Here is a 27635-nt window from a genome sequence, read left to right as displayed (position 1 = left end):
GGCTTCGTGTGCCTGTGCCAGGATTCCAAGCTCCTCTCCAAGCTGAAACCCACGCCGTCTCACCATGAGCATCACTCTCTGACCTGCACAGGGCCAAGCGGGGGGGGGTCCCACTAGCCTGGCACCCTCTTCTTTTACCCTGTGGTGTACCTCCCACTCACTACAACAGGTCCAGAGCAACAGCACCCTCTGCCTTGCTGGGCCACCCCTTGAGTTCCAGTGGCCCTAACCTCTAGGAAATGTAAACAGACCGCTCTTGCCAGAGTGCCCATTTGCTACCAGTTTCATCAGATTTTCCCAAAGGAAAGTAGCAGGCGCTTCACCTAGGGGCCGAGCAGGAAGAACACTAACAACAGCTCACTCCAAGGCTCAGCACGGAGGTCATCTGAAGTAGTGTCCTCAGCTCTCAGTCACTGAAACCCACAGCCACAACAGTTCAGAGAAAGCCACACACCCTTGGTGCTATTTGAAGGAATTCTGACTCCTGTGTACACCCACCCCTTTCTCCCAGCAGTCTTCTGCCTGATGGAGAAGGGCACATTCCTAAGCTGTCACTAGTCATCATTCCCTCTAGCCCTGCTCTGGTGACCCAGTGGTGGTGAATAGGAGTGAGCAAAAGTGTTGTTACATCTCAGGTGACTGCTGGATGCAAACAGGGATATTAGGTGCAGTAGTCCTTTGGATGCAAGCTGAACAAATTTTTCATCCCAGGAGGACCAAAAAGCCACTAAATGGAACTTGAATATCTAACCAAACTACTAAATGTTGTCTATCACGCACAGTTTCCTCTAGGCACCTGAGACTCTGGTAAAAGGCAGAGCCACTCTGGACAGAAAAGATTCTCAGGACGGAAGATGATAGTGAGACTTGAATCCTGGGTCCAGCATCTTTGGTCTCCTGGCCAGAGAGTCCCAGAATCAGTGGATTCTGAGGTAATAACTGATCATCTGCTATCATCAGTAAAAAGGGGAGAAGATGGTGCTTATTCTTCCTGCAGGCTTGGGCAGGTGTTCTCATCTTTGCCCTCTGTACCTAGGCTAGGTCGCATCTGCTGTGCACATTATCCAACCAATGACCCTGGGCTGAGATGGGAGGGATTGCTTTTGGTTTTGCTGTTTTGCAGCATTGGGGACTGAACCCAGGGCTTGGGTATACTAGGCAAGTGCTTCATCACGAGCTACACTTACAATCTAACACGGTGGGTTTGAAGGAAAGGGCTGTCTCTACGCTGAATTTGGCCACCTTTAGGTGAATCCTCCTTTGGGCTTTCTCTTTCTGTTGCATAGTTGCCACTCTCCTAAATAGCCTGTTTTCTGCCTAGGCAGACCCTGCCTGGTCCTGTTTCTCCCATCAAAGCTGAAACCTCAGGCCTCTTGTTCAGGGAGTAAACTCCTCACAATGAAAGACAGCAGCACCCGTGACCCTCAAAGTTCACATCCCCGTGGTGAAGTGGAGAAAGGATGCACACAGATCTGCACTTACTACTTCCTAGCTCTGGGAGGCAAATCTCATCTTTCAAAGAACCAGGGGAAAACAATCATCTCCAAGGGTGTTAGAGACTAAATGAAGTACCTGACACGTGTGACAGCACCTGATGACCCACAGAGCTGGTAGTCAACAAAAGCTGATCTTTCTTCCCTCCCATGAGCCCAAGCCTGAGCCTCGCCCCCTCTCTCAGAACAGGGGTTCAGCCAGCTGCTAAATGGAAGGTGGACATTTGTCCAACTCAGCTGCAGGTGAGTTGCACTGGTAGTTAAATAGTGTCAATATTCCATCTGCCTATTCCCTAGTCCATCCCATTCTTTTTTTTTTTTTCTTTTGCAGGGGGTGGGGCAGCATGCCAGGGTTTGAACCCAGGGGTGCTTTACCACTGAGCTACATTCCAGTCCCTTTTCACTTTTTATTTTGAGGCAGGGTCTCACCAAGTTGCTGAGGATTTCACTAAATTGCTGAGACGAGTCTAGAACTTGTGATCCTCCTGCCTCCACCTCCCAAGCTGCTGGGATTACAGGCATGTGCCATTGTGCGCCCAGCCCCTATCCCATTCTACTTCACCCCAAGTGGGGGAAGTGTCCTCCATACTAGAGGCCTTGGCCATCTCATAGAGTTTTCATAGCAGAGGCCTCACGCTGTATATCCAAGGACAGTCTATTTTGAAACACTTGTATATCAAATTACTCATTCAAAGATAAGACCCAACTGCACCCAACAGCTGCCACACACATTAAACTGCTACCAGGAAACTGCCTGGTCCCAGTCACTACGCTAGGTATCCAAGAGACAAATGGCAAAGAAGAAACACCCTTCCCTTTTCCTGTAGCTCAGGCTGTCTGTGAAAAAGAGAATAACAACTTACCTCTTCAACAGAAGGCAATATGAGTGACAATGACCATGAGTACTGCCACAAACTGTTATAGAAATCAGAATAAGAGAGGAAACACTTGGTCTGGGGATTTAGTCAAGTAATAGAGCACTTGCCTAATATGTGCAAAAGCCCAGGGTTCAATCCCTAACACCCAAAAAAGAAAAAAGGAAATACTTTAGCTGAGTGATGTGGCAGAAGGTCAGGGAAGTTTTTCAAGAAAGAGGTAGCATACTGTTTCCTGGTGTGGGAACCAGTCAGAAGCAAATTTGGGGGCCCATCCCAGACCTGATGAAATCAGAAACTCTGGAGTAAGACTGAGCAATCTGTATTTAATGTGTCCTCCAGGTGACTGATGGTTTGGAAACCACCTCAGCCTATAGGCCAGCCCTAGAAAGTACGACTTTGAAAGTTCAAGAGAGAGGTGTCAATTAACTCAGGAAAAGAATGAGAAAACAAAAGCTGTGTTGCCAGAACATTCCTAATTCATCCAATTTAGCAGACTTTCAACACCAATACAAGTGCACTAAGCCAGTGAGGAGAGGCAGGGTGAGAGTGCCATGGGGGCCTGGAACCCAAGTGTCCCAATTTATCAGCTGTGGACTCGACAAATCTCTACACTTCCAACCCCCTTTATTAAATGGAAGTATAAGTGAACCATTTCATAAGGTTACCCTGAGGACAGGTGAAATCTTTGTTACATAACTGAAGCGCCGACCAGTCACCCACTAGGACACACTCCACAGGTGACGCTTCCTTTTTCCCTCCTGATGAGGGGAGAACTTGGGACCATTTACAAGAGGACTGAACTGTAGGCGCTGTCCTAAGCCTCCTTCCAGTACAGCCTGACACCACCTGCACATGCTAGACACACAATGAATCTGGAAACCAGGATTCTTTCCAGAGGAAAGAACAGTGAGGTGTGCTCTCTACATGGCCGTCAGTATTCTAGAGCAAAGGGTCATCAGGTATCATCTTACATCAAGTCCCTCCTTTTACAACCCTGCCAGCCAGTCTTCAGGCTTCTGGGAGGCCCTAAGAAACACAGGCTGGTACCAAAGGCACCTACAGCTCTCACTACAGTCCTTGGCAACACAGCAGACCCCAGGGATCAGCAAGAGATCAGAAGGAAGCCAGGCACAGTGGCGCATGCCTGTAATCCCAGTGACTTGGGAGGCTGAGGCAAGTTCAAAGCCAGCCTCAGCAACTTAGCTAGACCCTGTCTCTAAAAATATAAAAAGGTCTGGGGATATGGCTTAGTGGTTAAGCACCCCCCGCCCCGTGTTCAATCCCCAACACACACACACACATAAAGGGAGGGAAGGAAGGAAGGAAGGAAGGAAGAAAGGAAGGGAGGGACGGATGGAGGGAGGGAAAATAACTAGAGAGTAGAGAAGCAAGTCTCTAAGTCAGTCAGCAAGAGGGTAACCAAGAAATTGATCAAAAGGATTTGGCACTGCACTTGAAGGCTCCTGTTCTTAACCAGGTACTAAAAGGAAAATGCCACTGTTAAGAAAGAAAATTAGATCATCACGTTTTTAAATTATCTCTGAGTGTCTTACAAATATCCGTACTTTTTTTTTTTTTAGTACTGAGTATTGAACCCAGGGACACTCTACCACTGATACATTCCAGCCCTTTTTTTTTTTTTTTTTGAGACAGGGTCTCACCAAGTTGCTGAGGTTGGCCTTGAATTTATGATCCTTCTGCCTCATCTCCTAAGTAGCTGAGATTACAAGTATGTGCCACTGTGCCCAGCTGAACATTATTTTGAGACAGTACTTGTGACATGAACAAATGTGGCAAATCATCAAGTCAGGACCAGTCTGGACTTTTTAATTTTATTGGCTAAACACCCCAGAAGTAGAGCTCTCCACTCAGCAACTATAATAAGCTCAAGTGCCCACTGCATAAAAAGGGGTTGGGGATGTAGCTCAGTGATAAAGTACTTGCCAGGCAAGCACAAGGTCCTGGATTCAATATTCAATTCCCAGTACTGCAAACAAAACAAAACAAAGGCAGTGTTGTGCCCATTGCATAAAAAGCCCAGAGTTCAAGGGCTCCATAGCAGTTAAGGTCAGGAAAACTATTGTCCCAAGACACTGGCCCACTAAATCCAGGGCCAGAAACGTACCAGCAGGCTAAGATGCAGAGTCCTGTGAAAAGGATAATAGGGATGGGGTAGGATGCACAGAGCAGCCCATGGTTGTAGAAGGCCCGAGATATCTTCTCACGCAGCCTTTCAGTCAGGGTCATCCTCAGCTGAAGTCACCTTGCTGCCATCCCGGAAAGTGACCATGGATCAGCCTGGCAGATGCTGGAAATCACTGATAATGGATACCATCTGCAGAAACCTGGGCAGAAGGGAGAAAAGCCAATTAACAAAGAGTACTTGGCTCTGCACACCAGGGGTGCTGGGGCAGGTAGCAGTTATGTGAACAGTTCCAGGATGCCTATATGACAGGTCTGGAGACTGGGGTCTACACACATACACCCATGGTAATCCCTCCAGCAACTCTGAGCCACTTTCCAATCAGTGTAATCCAAGAAGCCAAAGAACTTCCCCTATAGCTCTGCTTATAAACTCTCAACCTTCTTCTATTTTAGCTATTTCTAAAAGGCCACTCCCCAGAGAGAATTTTTCACATGTGGCACAGAAAAGCACAACTGGGTAATACACATCACCTTCAGCTGCTCTCTGCCATGGGCATTTAGCACATCCTCCAGTGCCCCACTGTGCACAGGCCACGTTGACAGAAATCCTTGGAAAAAACCTTTGCAACAGGATGCTACCTCCCCAAAAAAACCACATTCTTATACAAACAACAATTACTGATACAAGAATGTTCAGTGAGGTCACCTTCAACATAAAAACACCAAAAAGCTTAGGTCCCTTGAGTAAGAATCACTAAATTAAATGTAGTCTGCAACAGCATTAGGTGCAGCCTCTGGTCCTGGTCCTGGTTCCTGGAAGCATGAGGACAGAGGCCTCTCCCGTTCCTGCCTGCCCAGTAGCTGCCCCCTTTCACAAGGAATACAAACCCTCTGTGGCTCAGGGGAACACACTCCACAGTATTTGACCATCAGGCAAGGTGCCCCTTCCAAACTCAAGTCACACAGCCAGGTCTCTCTCACTGGACTTTGATTTCTGAGCAGAAAAGAGGAGGAACTGGGTATTTGTGGTGCTTATTCATCCCCAAAGAGGTTCCTGCACCCAAGATCCCTAGGCTGTTTTGGCTCCAGTCCTTTCTGAAGACTGGCTCATCAACTTTTCCTTCCAGGCTGTAATCCATTGCATATTCTCTTTTTTCCTGTGTTAGCCAAAGTTAATTTCTGTTACTTGCAAACAAGGATCCTTAAACCAAAAAAAATCAAATAGGAAACTCTAGTAGAAGGCCAAGAACCTACAATTGTCTTCCTGAGCTCTCCAGTGAAATTCATGTTTCAATCCACTTTTCCTGTTCCATGTCACTGTTTCTTTGGTCTGCACTCTAGGGAACCTGTCCAGACATGTTTGTGTCTTGGCTTGATTAAGCTCCCTGGTAAAAACCCAGGCTACAAAAATGACTCCTCAAAAGTGTCAAGACCAAAAAAAAAAAGTGTCAAGACCAGAAATGAGAAGGAGTCACACCACAACTAATACACAAGCTAAAAGGAAAGGTTGGCACTCCTTCCACCTTCCTGGAAGCACCAGCCTTAATTGCATGTACAATTTCCAGGCCAGGAACTTTCTAAGGAAATACTAAGAACTCTCTGTGGGCCCATTCAATAGTCAATGGATTCAGAAGGCAGCAGGTTATTGCTGGTCAGAGCAGCAAAGGTGCTCAACAGCTTCACCATTCACAAGGCTCACTCTAACATGAAGGCCAAAAAAGTCTCAAGCAGAGGACCCACTATTGTGCTCAACACCCAGCACACAAAAAGACTCCCAGGAAGCAACTTGTTACTCCAGCCCAGCAAACCTTCCCTTCCAACCCTAAGGGGCAAACAAACACAAAGGATATGTGTACCTACAGAGAGATTCTGAGGTTTCCCGAAGACAGGCAGCCACAGTCAGCTGCAGTTTCAAACCTTGGTCCTTGAGGAGCCCCACACCTCTCCCCTTAAACGTTTCCCAAAGATTAGGCCCTCCAGGAAATCCTGATCCTATTGCCCCAATCCCCTTCCCAGGACTCTCCTGCACACACATCAGCAACAAAGGAGAGGGGAGCCTACCTGTAGTTCAGTTCTTACACTTAGAACTATTAATATGGGGGTAAAAGCTATCTAATTCACTTTCATCCTGTAGCTAATACAAATCTAACTTCCACTGATCTTTACTAGTTACACTAATTATTCATTTTCACAGCACCTGGAAAACAAAGAAATCTAAATTCTAGTTCATTACACAGCCCACCTACCTGAACCCAGCAAGAGGAGACGTTAATTCATCTCTACTCCACAGTATAATTTTAATGCAAAGCTACTCCAAAGCAAAATTTACCCAACCTGAGCCAAAAATTTGTTCTTACATTGCCCCACACTTACAGATTGCTACAGATCAGAATCTACAACTCTGCTTCCCAAGTCTAAAGATATGGCCTTGCTCTGGAGGCCTGAATGGACCATATTACATAAAATCATAAGCAATCCTGTCTCTGTGGAAGAATCACTATAAGCAGAAACAAGCTGGGTCACAAGTTGAAGCCAGCCTCAGCAAATTTAGTGAGATCCTGTCTCAAAATAAAAAATGAAAAGGACTGAGAATGCAGCTCAGTGGCAGAACAACCCTGGGTTCAATCCCCAGCACCACAGGAAAAATTTTTAAAAATTCTTTAAAAGGGTAAGATCATCAAAAAGTGACAGCCAGGTCAGGATTGGGGGTATACAGCCCAGTGGTAGAGAATATGCTTACCATGTGCAAGGAAGGCCCTGAGTTTAATACCTAGCACACAAAAACTTAGTAAAAAGAATTCCCTCTGTGCTCTTGGGACCACAGTCCCTCTTGTATCCGTGCTTCCGGAAGGATTCCTCTCTCACCCAGCTGCCAATGTCACTGCTGCCTCTACTACCACAGAACTAGATGGCAGCCAGGCAAGAGAAAGTGGGAAAAGACAAAGCATATAATAAACAAGAAATTTATTCCTCTATTCCCACTCCTGATTCACAGAATCCCCCTTCCCAAACCTCAGATTAGAAAGAGAAGTCTCCAGGTTTGGGCTGCCTTCGAGACCATCCAGGATGGAACAAATTGTACAGGAAACTCACTACAGTTCAGTGGTACTTCGAGTTCTAGTTTCCTTCCCCAATCCATCTGCTACAATTTATCTTTCAGGGTACTCAGATACCTAATTCATGCATTCTATCCAGGGATTTCAGCTGCATTCTTTCAGAAAGAAATGGTAGAGTATGTTTATTCCACCTTAATCAGAATCAGAATCCTTAACATTTTTTGAGATAAAAATCTTCAGATTTTTCAGGATTCTCTTTGCCATTAAAGAAACTTCCCACAATGTAGTGTCGGTATCTTTCTTTCAATCACAGCATCATTTCATTGTGAGAAGTGGGTAGTGCTTTACTGTGTCTAACAAGTTTTCTACATAGGGCACATATTACTTTTATCTTTTTAAAATATTTTTGAAGTGCCAGTGTCTCGAGTATGCTAAGAAAGTGCTCTACCACTGAGATATAATTCTAGCCCATCTACTACTTTTATAATTAGAAAAAATAAGGACTACAGGCCAGAAATGCACAAAAAGAGAACCGAAAAAAATGTTAGTAGTAGTTGCTGGTCTTCATGTGATGTGAATACATGCAGAAATTTTAACATTAATTATCTATACTTAACATCTTTTACTATGAGTATTGATTTTTTAATTTCAGATAGGAAGTTTTAAAATTTAACGTAACATATTCCAGAAAGACATACAAACTATAAACTCACAGCTCCATGAATTACCACAAAATAAATAGTCATGTAACCTAAACACCATCCACATCAAAAAACAACAGAGTATTATCCCAAAAGCCCTCTTTATAAGCCCCAAAACTGCTACTTCAATTCTGAAAGTAACCAATACACATCTCTGTACTACAACAGTATTGGAATACATTTCTGATTTAAGTTATTATGTTGAACTTGTCTTGCCACCTTCCAAGTCTCATAGATCCCTTCTTATCTTCCTTCAATCTACCTGTCTCAGAGGTCAGAGTGGATACAGATTCTTTTTTAATTTTCCTGTGTGTGTGTGTGTGTGTGTGTTATGGGGAATGAACCCAGGGGTGCTCTACCATTGAGCTACATCCCCCACCATTTTTATTTTTTGAGACAGGGTCTTGCTAAATTGCCAGTCTGGGCTTGAACTTGAGATCTTTCCACCCCAGTCTCCTGAGTGGCTGTGATTACAGGTATCTGCCACTTTACCCTGATTTTATCAATGTCCTGGGCCAAATACCCTCTGTATATAGTACAAAGCCCAAACGCTTGTCCCTGCTCCAAGGGCTCTGCACAGCCTGCCCTGGTCCTCCCCAGCTTCACCTTGTGTCACCTCCATGTCCCCTCCTGTCTTCCAATGACTTGTGTGTGCCAGCCTCATTTCCATCTCAAGGCCCTGGCACATATTCTTCCCTTCTCTATTCCCTCTTCTCTTTATTGGCTGGCTCCTTTGCAGCCTTCAGGTCTCAGGTGATATGTCACTTCTACAAAAAGACCTCCCCTGACAATATGTTACCAGCAGTTTCCTTTACTGTACCTCACAGAGCCTATTTCTTCTCTTTCACAGCATTAAGAACTCTAATTGGATGAGTGGTTTGTTCCCTGTTTTATTATCTGTCCTCTGTCAAGACTATAAACAAATTCCCTGTTCATGATTGCACATCAGAGCCCGGAAAAAAACTTGCTGAATAAGTAATGAGCAAAGCAACCAACCAGAGTCAGATACTGATTATCAGGACAGTGCTCACCACACACCTTCCTCTCAGCTTCTGAGAGGTGTTCTCAGAGAAGGACAGATAATAACCCCTTTCTCTGAATAAAGTCTTTTAAATAAGGAGTCCTTCATCTATCCTATTCTTCACAACTGTCCCAGTATAAAAACCCCCTCGGCTTGGATTTTTCTTTCACCCTTCCCTCTTCCAAGGTGATTTTCTGAGTGTGGTCCCCAAACCAGCAGCAACAGCAACATGCAGAATTACTGATGTAGCTCAGTGGTAGAGTGCTTGACCAGCATACATAAAGCCCTGCATTCACTCCCCAGTACCCACTCCCCCCAAAAAAGGGAATTATTAGGTCTACGCTAAATCTGATGAATTGAGAGTCTAGGATGAGTTTCAGCAATCTGTTTTAACATGTCCTCTGAGAACCACTGCCTTACCAAATCCCTGAACCCAAGAGTTGCCAAATTAAGTCAACTCTACAGTGCCACATTTTACCATATGCTAAACTTGACTAGTGGCAAGCAAGTTAAGATCCCCACAACCTTCAGCCAGCATGATTCTGAGAAGTCTCCTGTGTGATTTGGCTACCTGCATTTGCACTTCACCTCTGGTTCATCTTCCAACACTGCCAGTAGGGACAGCTGCCAAAAATAAACATCTGCTTGTGTCAGTCACCCTTTGCACAAAAGCCTTTAATGGTTCTCTAGGGACTGCACATTCGAGGGTACATGTCTTTGTTATACAGGTACACTCGAAATGTACTGAAAATTCTTTCCAGCTTTCTTCATTTATCAAATAAAAATAACTTGCATTTATATACCATGTGCTAGACTCTGGGCTGAATTTTGACTCTATGTCTCCATAAATCTTTAAAAATAAATAAATAAATAGCCACGTGCGGTGGCACACACCTGTAATCCCAGTGGCTCAGGAGGCTGAGACAGGAGGATCACAAGTTCAAATCCAGCCTCAGCAACTTAGTGAGGCACTAAGCAACTCAGTGAGAACCTGTCTCTAAATAAAATACAATATAGGGCTGGGGATGTGGCTCAGTGGTTGAGTGCCTGGGAGTTCAATCCCTGGTATCCCAAAAAAAAAAAAAAAAACAGGCACTTCTGAGGAAAGGGTTTGTAATAAAGATTCTGAGTCTCAATGGAAACACCCATGAACCACTGGGGAACAAAAAGCACTCGGAACAACTGCAACTCCTGAGCAACAGGCCCGTGGCCCATGCCCTTGTAAAAGGAGGAAAATACATGAGCAAAGGGAAAACTGGCATGAAACTGCAGCTCCACCCTGCCTCCACCTCTAGTCCAGCCACTAGTCCCGTCCTCTATAAATACTCACACCCCACGCCAAGGGGCAGCTGTCTCTCCCTCTGGAGACAGCATGTTTTCACCCTTGAACATATTATCTACTTTCCTAAATGAACTTGTCTATGCCTTTGACTGGCACATGCTGAAATTCTTCTCTGGCACAAATGCTAAGAACCCCGATGGACTGAATCAAGTTCCCCCTTCTTTCTGGGAACCCTTCAGACCCTTCTTTGGAGACATGACACTTCAGGAGCTGGGTGCAGTGGTGCAAGCCTGTAATCCCAGATACTCAGGAAGCACTGTTAAATAAATAAATAAATGCCAATAAATAACCCAATTGAGGACTGAAATTTTTTGAATGACAAAAGCATCCTGAAAAAAGTTAGCTGCAATTTATATCACTGACAAGGTGCTAGGTCCTTCATACATAAATATATACAAAATCAATTAAAAAAAAAAAAAAAAAAAAAAAACACCCAAAGCTCAAAGGAAACTGCTCAAAGGATATAAACAGTCTTTTCACTAAAAAGGAAATATAAATGGTCCTTCCACTTTATTGCAACCAGACAGATATAAAACTACCCCTGGGATAATATGAGCATTCATTCTACTACTCTTCCAACCTTTCTGAAGGTTGAACCAAAAGGTATAAGAGTATGAGGGTGTGTGAAATCTACACATGGAAACTATTTTTCACCTGTCAAACTGTTAAGATCAACCTGTGCGGTATCACAGTGTGGATGAGGGTGTGAATAAAGAGGCACTGTCACATGCTGCTTAGGAATATATGTGAATAAAACTGCTATGGAGGTTTATCTGGTAAGAGCTATCAAAATTACAAAAGCACATATTCACCAACCCAGCTCTCTTGCCTCTGCTAAGTGATGGGCAGATGCACTTGGCCATGGGTGGACTTATGCCCCAGGAAGTCACTCATGCCAGCACAAGTTAAAACTGCCTACAGTTCCATCAGCAGAGCTCTAACAAAATAAATTTACATCCAGACAATGGAATGTTATTCAGTTGTAAAATAAAATGAGGAAGCTCTTGTGTGTTTTTGTTTTGTTTTGGCTTTTTGGTGCTGAGGATGGAACCCAGGGCCTTGTACATACTAGGCAAGTGCTCTACCACAGAGCTATAACCCCAGCCCAGCTCAGCTCTCAAGTACTGACAATGGACAATTACAAAGAAACATTCAGAGAAAAAAGGGCATATAATATGCTACTTTCAAGTTAAAAAAAGAAAAGAGCTCTCTGTGTATTCATATATGCACAAAACACTATTGAATGGACACTTGAGAATAGGTAACAGCGGCTACCTGTGGGGAAAGATCCCAGTGGCAGGACAGAAGGGAAATTTCCCCATATATACTCTTTTGTACCCTTTCAATTTTGTCTCATGTGAATGAATTCCTGTATTAAAAAGTTAAAATGTGGGGCTACAGATCTAGCTCAGTTGGTAGAGTGCTTTCCTTGCAAGCACAAGGCCCTGGGTTCAATCCCCAGCAAAAAAAAAAAAAAAAGTTAGAATTTTAGCCAGGCACAGTGGCACACACCTGTAATCCCAGTGGCTTGGGAGGCTGAGGCAGGAGGATCATGAGTTCATAGCCATCCTCAGCAAAAGCAAGGTGCTAAGCAACTCAATGAGACTCTGTCTCTAAATAAAATATGAATCAGCGTTGGGGATGTAGCTCAGTGGTTGAGTGCCCCTTAGTCTAATCCCTGGTACCCCCAACCAAAAAAAAGTTAAAATTTAAAAAAGATGGAACGTGGGGGAAAAAAAATGAGTAAAGCTTTCCTGTATAAGCAGCAGCCCTCTTCTTTGAGCTTCTGCAGCTGTATTTCCACCACACATGGTTCATGTGGACTCTCTGTCCTCCCCTTACTGACTATAGTGGCCCTCAGGAAAAGGTCAGACTGAATCACCTTGTGTTCCCTAGAGCAGCCAGGGCCCGCCTACAGCAGGGTGGAAAGTCACTGTGGGTCCATTCACTATGCTAAACTAGTCCACTGGTCTCTTCAGGGGAGTTTTTCTGAAAGTTGTTTTGCAAAGTGGACCAATGCTCAGGGCAGGAAACTTTACTTCTCTAAGCATCAAAATTAGCCACATAAGCTGGAAGAGTTTTCAGAAGATCAATTTAACACTACCAAAAAAAAAAAAAAAAAAAGGTAATTCAGTTTATGAATGAAAGCTGATTTGAGAATTTGAAACACAAATACATTCAAGAGGATAACTACTGCCACATTTTAGAATAATTTTTGGGATGACACAGAAACATTTAGATTGAACAAAGTCTTCATTATATTTATTGGTTGTAATGGCTGTCATAAATAACCATGCACATGATGCCAACTCCCTTAACAAATGAATATCAACAAATACATTAAAGATTTTCTTCCTTGATGCCAGTGACCTACATTTTTACTCCCTCTTGACCTAGTCAGGAAAGACTAACAAAAGGATAACTTATCACTACTAAGAATGTGAGCAAAGAATCCACTTTAAAACTATAAATAACCCAGCAGCCCATGTGGGGGTGGCCCTTATGGGTCTCATTACACAGGATAAGACCCTTGGCCCAGGGAGAGAGTGCCTCAGCCTTGGCCCCAACAGATGCTAGCAAGAGCAAGGCCAGGACTAGCCTCCTGCTGCCTGCCACACCTGACTAGAGGGCACATTCAGGTCACAGAGGTTGAAGGTGCCTTGCCCGAATTCCTGTCAGGAGTGTGCTCTGCTGGAAGCACACAATCTTATCCCCAAAATGGAAAGCGTGATGAGTTGGTTTTATTGCTACTTCAAGAGCTCTTAATAGAAATGCTGCATGGAAGATGGGTCCATTCCCGACAGTAGAGAGAGCTGCCTGTAAGGGAAGTGTGGCACAGAAGAGCCAGGAAATGAGATTCCCCCAGGCCCTTTTACTTGGGGACAGAGTCTGGAAACCCCCAGAGATCTCCCCAGCATGCCAGCTACAGACTTCACTGTCCCCTTCTAACAACTGTCCTGGAGCGCTTCCACATTCACCTGTCACCAAGGGTCTCTTGTCCCCATGCCTCCCACACTGTTGACCCCTGGGCCCCAAGACTCCTTCCACACTTTTGAAGGCAAAGGGTGGTATGCTGGGTTCAAACACCTTCTAACCATTGTGGTCCCTGTCAAGTCACAATGTGTGAAGCCTCACAGATAAACTGAAATCACATTTACATGGTACTCATTCCCAAATGTTTGGTCAATCTAAAAAACACAGTTCTTATTTCTGCCTCAAACTGCAAGGCCTGCTAAAGTTTTAAATGCTCTTTTTTCACAACTACAGTCTGATATTAAGTAACATTTTCCATCTATGGAAACAGTTATGGATTATGATATCCCTGGGACCACAAAATTCTCCCAAATGTTCAATCACTTCCCAGACTGTAAAGTGCTGTCTTTCAGATATACATTAAGCAAAATAGGAAGTTACAGAATTTCAGAGCTGAGAGAGATGGGATCACCCCCACACAAAATCCTATTTTACAGATAAAGATACTGAGGCTTAGGGAGATTATGCCACACAGTCCAGGTCAATGAGTGTGACAATGGTCAACACTGATTCCACTTCTAGCCAAGGAACATTTCCATGGTGAACAGCAACAGAGCATGCCTGTATTCCCAGCGACTCAGGAGGCTGAGGAAGGGGGATCTCAAGTTTAATGTCAGCACCAAAAACTTAGCAAGACTCAAATTTTCAAAAATTTTAAAAAGACTGGGGATGTAGGTCAATGGTAAAACACTCCTGGGTTCAATCTCCAGTACCAAGGAAGAAAAGAAAGTTGACTGCACAGTACCTCTCAACAAAACACTTCACTTTAACCAATATGAGAGCAGTCTACCATTCAGATTTAAAGGTTTATCTTACTATAATCAGTGACAAAGTGATGTACCTTGGTTGTGCAGTAAGTGTGTGTGCATGTGTATGTGTATATAAACATAAAATTACAATTTTAATCTTTTTTTTTGTACCAGGGATTGAACCCAGGGGTGCTTAACCATTTAACCCCAGTCCTTTTCTGTGTTTTATTTAGAGACAGGGTCTCACTGAGTTGCTAAATACCTCACTAAGTTGCTGAGGCTGGCTTTGAACTCTCAATCCTCCTGCCTCAGCCTCCCAAGCTGCTGGGATGACAGGCATGGGCTACCGCACTCAGCACAATTTTAACCATTTTTAAGTGTACAGTTCAGCAGCATTAGGTACAACTCCACTGTTGTGCACCCATCACCACCATGCTTCTTTTCCATCTTCCCAAACTATACCTTTTGTCTTTACTGAAAGTTTAATTTTGTTTCTCAACAAGAAATTTACTATGTAACTTATCAAAGTTTTTCCTATTAGACAGTATCTGGCAATCTCTGCTCCCCAGGCTACTGAGAACTCAAGGACGTCTCCATTCTTTCAACTGAAGCACTGCCTATTTGAGAAAGAACTGTAAAACCACTTAATGGACTGAGTCATGACTCTCAGGATCAAACACCTGCATAGGCAGCCACTGAAAGGTCTGACAGTATCCCAAAATAACACGCAACAAGCTTTGTACTGGCCTTCAATTTTACCATGAACCCATGTGTGCTCTCTTCTTCTTAGCCTCCTTTGTGGCTTCCCTGGAGACTGCTCCTGGCAGGTCTCATCTGCCCCATCTCCCCAGAGCTTCATATGCAGCCTGCTGGCTTGAGTCACCTTTGTTTGCTGATGACTCTCAGACATTCATCTCAAGCCTCTCCCCCAAAAGACTCCTTCAAACTCTCATTTCTACTTGGCATCTCCACTCAGATGTCTAATAACCATCTCAAATCTAATGAGACCAAAACAGAACTCTTGATTTATGTTTTGTTTTGTTCTTTTGCTTTGTTTTGTTAGTATAGGGACTGAACCCAGGGTTAACCCCTGAGTCACAACCCCAGCCTGTTTTATACATTATTTTGAGACAGGGTCTTGCTAAGTTGCTAAAGCTGATTTTGAATTCCTGATTCTTCTGCCTTAGCCTCCCAAGTCACTGGGATTACAGGCATGTGCCACCATGCCCACACAAAAGCCTGTTTTCTCACTCTTTTCAGTTAACTATACTGCTAGCAACCCTATTTATGGCTCCAGCCAAAAGTTTAGGAGGCAACCTAGAAAGGAGCTGCTGCTGAATCTGCCGCTTGTAACAGATACACCTCCCAGCTAGATCCCAATCGGATCACACGTCATCATCTCCCTGGCTTGTCCCTCATGGGTCATGTGGACAGGAGTACCTGCCTCCACTCTTCTGCCTCACAACATCCTCTATACATCTTTCTGAAGCACAAGTCACTGATGTCACTACACTGCCTAAAACACTCCAATGTTGACCATTACACTTAAAGTGAAATCTAAACTTACTACAAGGCTACAATCCCTACAAAATCTGGGCCTTATCTACTTCTCAGACCTTCCCTCCCCTACCCTCCTCCAGACTCTGCTGGTAAGAAGGACAGTCATGCTTGAGTCCCATCTCTGGGTTTCTGTACTGCCTACTCTGCTGGGAAAGTTGTCTCCCAGATCTTTACATACTGCCACCAACTCACCTCTCGTCTCGGAACCACCTGTCCCAACTCAAACTAAAATGCTCCCCTCTACTACCACCAGTCCAACTCTACCCCACTTGTAACCACAGCAAACACTCACAGGCTCACAGTGTGCAGCCCCTGAGCTAAGTGCCTTTGCCAACTTTCTGCTTTCGGCAGCACTTTCCACCAAAATTTTCTTTATTTATTCTGTGTATCACTCCATTCCCCTATGACATAAGCTTGTTGAAAGCAGGGAGTCAAACAGCTGTGTTCAGTGCTGAATTTCCAGCATTTTCAATAGTACTTAGCACACAGGAGGAACTCAATAATTATTTTTGACTCACTGAGTTTTATAAAAAGTAGATATTAAAAATTCATCTCAGATGACAAAGTAAAACTTATTCCCAGAATGTAAGGAGAATTCAACAAACAAGTATTAATGTAATATATCACATTAACAGAATGAAAGGAAAAACCACGATGACCATTTCAATTGGTACAGAAAAAGCATTTGAGGGTTTGGAATGTGGCTCAACAGTACAGTGCTTGCCTGGCATGCCTGAGGCCCTGGGCTCAATCCTCAGCACTGCAAAAAAACAAAATGAAAATAATAAATTCTCTTCGCTGGGCATGGTGGCACACACCTGTAATCCCAGTGATTCAGGAGGCTGGCTTTGAACTCGCAATCCTCCTGCCTCAGTCTCCAGTCACTAGGATTTACAGGCATGTACCACTGTGCCCAATCCTCAACATCCTCTATTCTTTCTTTCTTTCTTTTTTTTTTTTAGTTGTTGATGGACCTTTATTTTACTCATTTATTTACATGTGGTGCTGAGAATCAAACCCAAGGCCTCGCACATGCTAGGTTAAGTGCTCTACCACTGAGCCACCACCACAGTCCTCAACATCCTTTCTTAATAAAAATACTAAATAGGAACAGAAGGAAATCTCTGCGTGATAAATGCTACATATGAAAAATTTACAGCTAACATCACATTCAATGGTAAAAGACCAAGAACAAAAAAATGATGCCCATTTTTGTCACTTATTTAACACAGTATTGAAAATTCTAGCCAATTGGGCATGGAGGCACAACCTGTAATCCCAGCAACTCAAGAGATCTGAGGCTGAGACAGAAGATTGCCAAGTTCAAGGCCGGCCTCACCTGAGGAACTTAGTGAGCCTGTCTCAAAATAAAATATAAAAATGGTTGGGATGCCGAGCGCTGTACACCTATAATCCCAGCAGCTCTCAGGAGGCTGAGGCAGGAGGATCTCAAGTTCAAAGTTGGCCTCAGCAACTTAGTGAGACCCTAAGCAACTCAGTGAGACCCTGCCTCTAAATAAAATATTAAAAAGGTCTGGGGATGTGGCTCAGTGGGGGTGTCCCTGGGTTCAATCCCCAGTACTGGGGGGAAAAAAATTCTAGTCAGAGCAATGAGTCAAGAACCTTTTCCCATTCCCATCTCCCCCTTCTCCCTAGACATCAAAATTGGAAATGAAGTAAAATTACTTTTTTCAGATGACATGCTCCTTTATGTAGAAAACCCTAAAAATTACACATAGCTACAAAATTAATGCATCAGTCGCAGGACACAAAATGAACATTCAAAAGACAGATGCCTTTCTATACATTAACAATGACTATTTCAAAAAAATTAAGAAAACATTAAATTCACAATATCAAAAAGAAAAAATACTTGGGAATAAATTTAACAGAGGAGGAGGCAAAAGACGAAGTGAAACTACAAAACATTGCTGAAAGAAACTAAAGACATAAATGGAAAGAAAGCCTGTATTCATGAATTCGAAGATGTAATATACTTAAGATGACTTAGACGTTTAATGTAATCCCTTTTAACATCCCAATAGAATTTTTTGCAGAAACAGAGAAGCCCATTCTAAAACTCACATGGAATCTCAAGGGACCCTAAAGAGTCAAAACAATCTTGAAAATGAAGAACTAAATTGAAGAACTTACACTTCCTGATTTCAATACTTTCTACTAAGCAACAGTAATCAAAACAATGAACTAGCTTAAGGACAGACATACAGATCAATGAAAGAGAACAGAGAACCCAGAAATAAACCCTCAAAATTATGATAAACTGATTTTCAACAAAGTTGCCAAAACCATTCGATGGAGAAAGGAGAGTCTTTTCAACAAACTGTAATGGGTTTAACTGGACAGTCACATGCAAAAGAGTAATATTAAGACCCTTACTCGTTATACCTTGTTATATTATACACAAAAATTAATCCAAGCCTGGCCCAGTCACTCGGGAGGCTGAGACACAAGGATCACAAGTTCAAGGCCAGCCTCAGCAACTTAGCTATCTAAAAATAAAAAATATTTTGATCCTGTCTCAAAATAAAAAATAAAAAGGGGCTAGGGATGCAACTCAGAGGTAAAGTATCCCTGGGTTCAATCCCTGGTACCAAAAAAAAAAAAAAAAAAAAAAAAAGACATAGACCAGAAAAACTGTTAATATGAAAAGTGCAAAATAGAGTACAAAATCTAACTCTGAGCTCCCTAGTGGCCGAGGCAAAGAGGGAACACTGACATAGTTCACAGTGACAAAAATCAAACCAGTGGCTGGAAAGAGGCACAACCATTCCAGGTATCTGTCTTTTTTTTTTTTTTTTTTTTTTTTTTAATATTTAAACAATACTATCAACTAATTTCAGGTATCTGTCTTGAAGAAAATTTCTCATTAGCCCCCAAGGCTTTCTTCACAGTGTTTTAATGAAAAACATAATGCAAGCTGATGGAGTCATACAAATGAAGCTGAGTAAGAACAACTGGAAGAGGGTCCAGAATTACAGTGCTTCTTCATGATCCAGCTTCAACCAAAACCAAAACATTACAGATCTAAAATAGGTGCACTGAAGCATTTCTGGCACAGTTCCATGTATGGGCTTTTTTTTTTTTTTTTTTTGTACTGGGGATTGAACCCAGGCAGTGCTAAGCCACAACCCTAACCCATTTGATGTTTTATTTTGAGACAGGGTCTCACTAAGTTGCTTTGTCTGTTAAAGGCAGGTTTTGTTTTTTTGTTTTTGTAGTACTAGGGATTGAAACCAAGGCCTTGAGCAGGCTAGACAAGCACTCTACCTCTGAGCTACATTCCCAAGCCCTAAAAGCAGGTCTTGATATTTCTATTAGTCACTATCATCATGGGTGACAAATGCAAATCACTGTCAAATCTGACCAAGTCTCAGGCCTTAACTTGCTTACAACATGGAGATGAAGCAGCAAGAACATGACCTTGGTAGAGGGAGGAAGGACTGGGTGGGCCAGCTTAGAGCAGATAATGAAAGTGAGGAGCTACGGAGACCTTCCAACAGTATAGTCTTCTCAAAGGTACAACCCAAGCCCACATCCCAAAGCTGCTTGGGTTGCACAAGGTTGCTCAAAGGAGGCTTTTGGAAAATATAAAAATAAATGAGATTTTGTTTACAAAAACAAAAAGCATTATCATTTTTACATGAAAATGTTCACAGTATGACGTAAAAATGGTACAAAACAGTATGATCCAGTTATACAGTGAAAGTGAGCAAGAAAGCAGCCTCAGAAGTCTAAGCAGCAGGTGCTAGTAGTTACCAATAGGGGGGTTACAGACTAAACTGCATGCGCGTGCTGTGTGTGTGTTAACTTTTCTTCAACCTGAATGACTTATATTTAAAAACACACACAAACTAGAGCTGGGTGTGTAGTTCAGTGGTAGAGCATGGGCTTAGCATGCATAAGGACCTACCTTCTAGTCCCAGCACTGAAAAAATAAATAAATGGGGCCTGGGATGTAGTTCAGTGGTAGTTCTTGCCTAGCATCCAGGACACCCTGAGTTCAATCCCCAGCACAGCCAAATAAATAAATAGCCAGGCATGATGGTGTATGCCTATAATCCCAGTAACCTGGGAGGTTGGGGCAGGATTATAAATTACAGGCCAGCCTAGGTAATCAAGCTAGAGACCCTGTATTAATATTTTAGCGGAGCACAGCGGCCCACACCTGTAATCCCAGCAGCTCAGGAGGCTGAGGCAGGAGGATCGAAAGTTCAAAGTCAGCCTTAGCAAGAGTGAGGTGCAACTTAGTGAGACCCTGTCTCTAAAAAAAAAAAAAAAAACACAAAATAGGGCTGGGGATGTGGCTCAGCAGTCGAGTGCCCCTAAATTCAATCCCTGGTACCCAAAAATAAGTAAATAAATAAAATTAAAAAAAAAAAAAAAAAAAAACTAGGGATGCAGCTCAGTACTAAAGTGCTTGCCTAGAATTGGAGAGGCCCTAAATTTAATCCCCAATACCACAAAAAATATATAAATACATGAATCTCTTGAGAAATTTAGGAATATGGGATTAAAGGGGGAAAATGGTAATACCTCCATAATTGAGAATGCAATCTTTTTTGGAGTGTTATTGGCAATACCAGCGGCACTTGACCATTAAGCCACATCCCCAGCTCTTTTTAAAATTTTTATTTTGAGACAGGGTCTCGTACTGGCTGAGGCTGGCCTCGAATTTGTGATCCTTTTGTCTTAGCCTCAGGAGTCACTGGGATTACAAGCATGTGCCACCACACCTGCAGGAATGCAATATTAATTATGACATCATCTAAAAGTAATAAGAAAATGGGCTAAAAACAAAAGCCAGTTACGTACTTGGCAAGCCAACTCTACGAAACTGACTGATGCTGATGGGCTTTAGCAGGAAGCACAGGGGAACACTGGCATCGTGCTGGGTCTACTTAAGTGTCTTTCCATGGAACTCTCAAAGCTGTACCCAGATCAGCAGCAGGCAGCTTTGAGAGTTTAAATTTGCTTGAAATTCAAATTTCCGGACATACCTCTGATCTAGAGAATGGACAACTATAAGGGTGGGGTTAAAACAAACCATGCAGGTGACTTTGATTCATGCTGAAGTTTGAGAACCAATGGTAGAGAGTAATGTCTCCTTTAAGTAAAAATAATTTCTCTAGTTAAGAAAACATTTCTTCCTCTATACTCACTGTTATAACTATTCAATCTCTGAAACAAAAACTATTCAACTGTGAAAAAGATAAACTGGAAGAAGATAAAGTTTTTTTAATTAGGTAGAATTCTGAACTGCTCATTTTGAGACAATGTATCAATCACTACAATGAAACTGAAGAAAATAAAATTTGATTATAAAAATGATAAAGAATCAATGTATTAAGAATTTCAACATTTAGATTATTTGAAAATACTATAGATGGAGAAGGGAACAAATAGAACTATTACAGTTGCAATATTTATGCAAACTGATTTAGTCCCTCTGCCCTCCAACATAAATTAACATTTTAAAATATGAGTTTGGGCTGGGGCTGAGGCTGAGGCTCAGTGGTAGAGCACTTGCCTCGCACCTGTGAGGCACTGGGTTCGATCCTCAGCACCACATAAACAAAATAAAGGCATTGTGTCCATCTATAACTAAAACTATTTTTTAAAAAATAAAATAAAATAGGAGTTCAACAAAGGGGAATGAAGGGGAGGGAGGAGGGAATAGGAAAGACAGTAGACTGAATCAGATATAAATTTCCCATGTTCATATATGAATACACGACCAGTGTGACGCCACATCATATACAACCACGAGAATGGGAAGTTATACTGCATGTCCATATAATATGTCAAAATGCGTTCTACTGTCATGTATAAGAAGAACAAATTTTTAAAAAAGAAAAAAATAGGAGTTCAACAAACTCTTAACTTCTAGTCTTGTCTAAGGAGCCATGTCAGTCACCAGAGTTTCAAACTTAAGACTGGTACTAAGTTTGAGACATAAACTATTGAAATATCAGATCCTCTGAAAAATCAGATTTGTGACTGCAATTTCAAGAAAATAATTTGTAATTGTTTATATGAATACCCATTCTCTCTGATTATGTGGAATTACACTGAACTTCACTAGACTACTGCTCAAGAACAACTGGTGAGCACAATGCCTTGCATATTTTATACTTTCAGAAAATGCTAAGAATCAGTCAGGGTGGGCTTGCACATCCATAATCCCAGCTAGTCAGGAGGCTAAGGCAAAAGGATCACAAGTTCAAGGCCATACTGGGCAATTTAGCAAGACTTGGTCTCAAAACAAAATTTAAGGGGCTAGAGATATAGCTCAGTTGGTAGAGTGCTTGTCAATTCCCAGCACCACAAAAATAAACAGACAAATAAAAAAAAAAACTTTAAAAGGATTGGGGATGTAGTTCAGTGGTAGAGCACTTGTCTAGAATACACAAGGCCCTGGGTTCAATTCCCAATACCAAAAAAGGAAAAAAAAAAAAGGTAAACATCAAAGAAATCAGTAGTTCCCAAATATTTTGATCATGAAATCCCAACAACAAAATTTCAAGTTGATGGGTAGGGCATGTACCTGTCCTCCCAGATACTCTGGAGGTTGAGGAAAAAGAAGCTCTTCAGTCCAGGAATTCAAAGTCAACCTGAGCAACATGATGAGACTCGCCCCCCCAACCAAAAATAATAATAATAATTATTCAAGTACATGCCCTCAATATATATATGCTTACATATAAATTATATACATGTCCTACTGTGAAAATATACTGTACATTATAAAATGCATAATAAAAATTAAGTCTCGGGCTGGGGAGATAGCTCATTCCGTAGAGTGCTTGCCTTGCAAGCACAAGGCCCTGGGTTCGATCCCCAGCATCACAAAAAAAAAAAAAAAAAAAAAAAGCCAGCCTCAGCAAAAGTGAGGTGCTAAGCAACTCAGTGAGACCCTAAATAAAATACAAAAAATAGGGCTGGGGATGTAGCTCAGTGGTCAAGTGCTCCTGAGTTCAATCAAAAAAAAAAAAAAAAAAGTCTCAAATTAACACAAAAATCAGTTTTAATTTTTTTTTTTTTCCCTGAGACCCATGTACCCCTGATGCTTGAAAACACACCCTTTTGGATTCCACTGCAAAGCTTATGCAAGACCCAGCAACCCTACCCTACAAGCATTCTCAGGCGATGACCCTAACAGCTCAAGTGGAAACTGTCAAATGCATGGGTCAAATTGCTATCTCCATCTGAGTTCTACCATGTCTAATTCAAGTCTGTGACATTGGTTTCCTCCCTCCACCCCACCACCTTCTTCCACTGCCTCTATCTGCCAATGCAGCAAACCAAAGACTGAAGCCAGCAGGTCCAACAGCATGAAAGCATGGAAGCTCTGTTGTCAGACAGATTTGGGTATGTACCCAGGACCAGCACCTAACTGGCCAGTGACCCAGTGCCAGTCAGCTAACTTCTCTAAAACTCATCCATAAAAGAAAGGATAATAGTATCATCTCATCTGTTTATTATGAGGATTAAGTAAGATAAGCTAACATTAAAGCACACAGCACAGTGCCCTGACAGCATACGTACTCAACGAATATTACCCAGAAGTGTTAATTCAGGTGGCAGAAGTCACATGGATCTTGTTTGTTTGTTTGTTTATTTGGTACTAGGTATTGAACACAGGTTGCTTCACCACTGAGCTACAATCCCAGCTCTTTATTTATTTAGTTAGTTTTAGGATAGGGTCTTGTTAAGTGACCCAGTCTATCTTTGTACTTAGGATCCTCCTGCCTCAGCCTCCTGAGTAATGCACCTTGCTTCTTTAGCCAGTGCAGGAAGACAGCAAGTTCCAAGGGCAGCAGCTCAAGTGGTGGAGTCCAGCAGGCCTAGTCTGAAGGCCTGATCCATCTTTTACAGCTGGGAGACCTTGGGAATCCACTTCCAATGGGAGTGATGACACAAACTGTAGAGAGTACCTGCTGGAGCTGGTGAAAACTAAGACTGGTGGCCAGCGAATGGCCACCCACAGTGAGAGTAAATAACCAGCACAAGAACCTAAGTGCCATTCCAGAGTTCCTGGGACAAATTCATATGCATGGCTAGGCACTGGCATCCCTAAAGTGTATCACCAACTTTAATAAATACATGTGTACCGAAGTCCAGTAGGCACAGTTCCTTCCCGAACTGGACAGTTAACTAGTACACATGACCATCAAGCAAATCACCACCTTGATGCCTTTGTTATCTTATCTTGTCAAAAACAAGGAGTAAACTTTTTACCCAGATCATGACAATAAACTAAACTAGATTGGTGGGGTCCTAAACTGGTGATTATAAAATACAGGGAAGTCTCCAGAGAGGTGCTGTTTTTTCCACAGTAACAAAAGAAGATAGAGAGCATTCCAACGCCAGATTAGTCCAAAATAGATGAAACTATTTCCTACCATTTCAATCTATGATCAAAATAATGAATATGGAGATAACATCTATACTTGTATTATGTTTTTTTACATTATGTGGCCCGTGGGAAGACTGAAAATATGTAAAACATTTCAAATCTAAACTATAGTAACACATGGTTAAAAAGATACCATCTTCAATTAAGCATCACTTAGGAACACCTAAAATGCATCACCCCCCCCCCAAATTAGTACACTTCATTCCTTAATAAAACCTTCAACCTTTAGCACAACACCAATGGCAGCACACCAATAAGGACACTGAATAACCAAACTCCACAAAACCTTTGGTCAAATGAAAGAAACATACACAAAGATAACATCACTAAAGAAATCTATGCTCACCTCACAATAATTATTACAAAATCGCTAGAGTATAGTCGCCCACGTCTACCTGCCACCGCAGAAAGGGGTGTAGTAAGTGTCGGAGCCAGGGGAGACTGCCGGCACCAGGGGGCTCAGTGCCCCTCCATCACTTCCAGCTGCAACATGCGATGCTCGCAGTCCAGACCTAGGGCTCCCTGCAGCTGGCGCTGGCGTGACATTTCAACCCTGCATATACTGGGGTGATACACCCACCTGGAAGTCAAAAGAAGCAACATCAGCGAGCAAAGTTTAGGGTGCAAGCTACACAGAAAACCAGAAATCGAGCGAACCAGCAAACAGTAGTGCTGCCTCTCAGACCTTCCGAGAGAAGAACGGACAACGCGCTTCCCCGTGCTCGGGAAACCCCGGCAGCCCCACAGCAGACTCAGAGCCGAAGATGCTGGGGCTGAGGTGCGGAGCTCGGCCGGACCGGGTGGGGCGGGACCAGGGGCTTCGGGGCCCCGGGGAGCTGCCGGGCAGGGACGGACGGCGGGCGCGGTGGGGGCGCGGAGCTCAGCAGGGCGGTGCGAGGACGGGTGACCGAAACCTGCAGCCCCCGCGGGCTGCGGTCCGAGGCCCGCGCGGCTGCTGGACACTCCCCGGCGGCAGAGGCCGGGCCCAACGCGGACAGGCACCGCAGAGACACGCGCGGCGGTACCTGTAGCCGAGGCAGCTCCCGACGGCAGCAGCACGGCGTGCGCGCTCCCGGCCCGCGGTCCGGTGCGTGGCTCCCGCGCAACTCCCGCCCCTTCACCTCTCACCTCCCACCTTTCCCCTCCCGCCCACCGCCCTCCACACGTGCGCCCAGCGGCCTGCGCATGCGCAGTGGCTTCGTCCGGTTCCTGCGCGGCCTCTGGCGGCCACCTGCCGCACAGCTCCTGGAAGCGCCAGTGCACCAAGCTGAACTGGGCGGAAGAGCGCACTCGAGCTTTGACAGAGCATTCCGAAGAACCGAGAACACGCACAAGATGCTCCTGTTCTCTGATGTATGACAGCAAAAAATTGGAGGCAGGGATGGGTGTGGCTCAGTGGTGGAGCGCTTGCCTCTCCCACTCCAGGGCCTGGGTTGCATCCGCAGCACCGAAGTGGGTAGGGGAGAAGCAACTGAGATACATTAGATGCAGGTAGTTGAATAGGTTATGTACATAAAACTAGTTCCCCTACAGCCTTTTAAAAGAATGTTTTAAGATGGGAGCGGTAACCCACGCCTGTAATCCTAGCGGCTGGGGAGTCTGAGGTAGGAGGATCGCAAATTCAGTGCCTGCTTCGGGCAACTTAGCAAGACCCTGTCTCAAAATAAATAAAAAAGGCTGGGGATGTAGCTCAGTAGTAAAACCCCAGTACCAAGAAATAATGTTTTATTGCTCCTTACTGAAGTTCAAAGTCATTCTTGAATGAGTGTTCAAAATAAGCTGTAGAGTATGATCCCATTTTTGTTAAACACAATGCAAGGAGAAGGGTCTAAGGTGGTAGTGGAATTGTCACCGAATGGGGTCTGAGGAAGTTCTCAGAATGAACTTCAACTCAGCCCTGGCAGGTTCTTGACTGAACACCACAGAAAGGAGTTTCAGGATGTCAGAGGAGGTACAAGTAGAGATTTATTCAGGAAGGCAAGGAGATTTATTCAAGAAAGCAAACAATAGGACAGAATATAGAAGTGCTGGCGTTGGAGAATGAGACTCGCTTTGGGGGGGTCCTAGGTTGTTTTGTTTTGCAGTTCTGGGAATTGAACCCAGCATGCACTCTACCACTGAGCTACAGGTACCACAAACCCCTTTGTTTATTTTGAGAAAGGGTCTCACTAAGTTGCTGAGACTGGTCTAACTCTTTGGAGCCTCCTGCTTGAGCCTCCTGAGTTGCTGGGATTACAGGCATGCCTCCCCACCCCTGCCTGGCTCTTCTTTTAAAGAACACTTTGTAAATACTGAATATGAGAAACAAATAGAGGTGGCGTCAGCCTATTATGCTCAATTTCTTTGATGGTGGAACACAGCAGGCCACCTTCTTCTCAAACTCCTCAAGTTGATGTTATCTAGTTGACAGCACTTGAACTGTATCCACATCATGGGTCTTTAACAATATTTCTCCCTAGGCTTCTTTTAATTAGTGTAAAAATACATTCTGTACGCAAACAAGGTATATAGGCACTAATTAGCTAAAGTTACAGCATTCTTAGGATTTATTAGGCCTTTGAAGAATTTAGGCCTGGAGGAAAACAGGCCTGGGGGGGGTGAAGGTAAGGGCATTTATGGAGTTTTTAGATTTAAAGTGGCAGTCCCTCTTGCTTTCCCCGATTGTCTCCTTTCTACCTATCCCTGTGTCTTCTATCCTACCTCAGGAGGAATATGAGTGGTTTTTCCAGTGGCTAATGTGCAGGTAACCATCCTGTGCATGGAACAGGTGTCATGTAATGGCAGTAGGACGTTGAGTGATCAGACTGTTGTGTGCTGAGCTGAGCGTGCTGACTATCCTCACATTCCACCTTCATGAACACTGGAGGCTGGTCTCCTTACTGCCTCTCAGAAGGAGAGGGTGAGGTGATGCTAAGACTTAAGCGCTGTCCACGGAAGGCAGCCTGGTCCATTTGCATAGGCAGAGACACCTTGACAATTTGGAGAGTCAGGGGGTCAGCCTCGCCCCATATCCACCCAGGGCTCCCAATGAAACCAAATCTGTTCCTGCCCTCAAAGTCACTAAGGCTAGGATGGCAGACAGTGCAAGTACAGTCACAGTGCAAGGCAGGAATTGGAAGTGGCCCCTCTGACCCTCCTACGCAATCTAGGAAAAGTCGTTCCCAGGGCCCAATGCACCACCTGTGAGCCCAACACTTGGAAGACTGAGGCAGGAGAATTG

General features: G+C 43.6%; 1 protein-coding gene across 3 annotated transcripts in view; it reads right to left on the bottom strand.

The window, feature by feature from the left end:
- Scap (SREBF chaperone) overlaps positions 1-25573 on the bottom strand; it is a 59322-nt gene extending 33749 nt beyond the window's left edge. Inside the window, exons 1-2 of one of the 3 annotated variants that reach the window (XM_047532336.1) lie at positions 25441-25573; positions 4497-4716 (exon numbers count right to left, since the gene is read on the bottom strand). In XM_047532336.1, coding sequence (XP_047388292.1) covers positions 4497-4618 — 122 coding nt within the window. In that variant the 5' untranslated portion in view covers positions 4619-4716; positions 25441-25573. Of the gene's footprint in view, positions 1-4496; positions 4717-24995; positions 25417-25440 lie in introns of those variants that run through there. The other 2 variants (XM_047532338.1, XM_047532337.1) reach the window with 2 other exon arrangements.
- Positions 25574-27635: the final 2062 nt, after the last annotated feature.

Source organism: Sciurus carolinensis, chromosome 17, assembly GCF_902686445.1.
Source record: "Sciurus carolinensis chromosome 17, mSciCar1.2, whole genome shotgun sequence".
Lineage (NCBI taxonomy): Eukaryota > Metazoa > Chordata > Mammalia > Rodentia > Sciuridae > Sciurus > Sciurus carolinensis.
The sequence above is the reverse complement of the archived record's forward strand: the minus strand, read 5'-3'. Positions and strand labels throughout refer to the sequence as shown.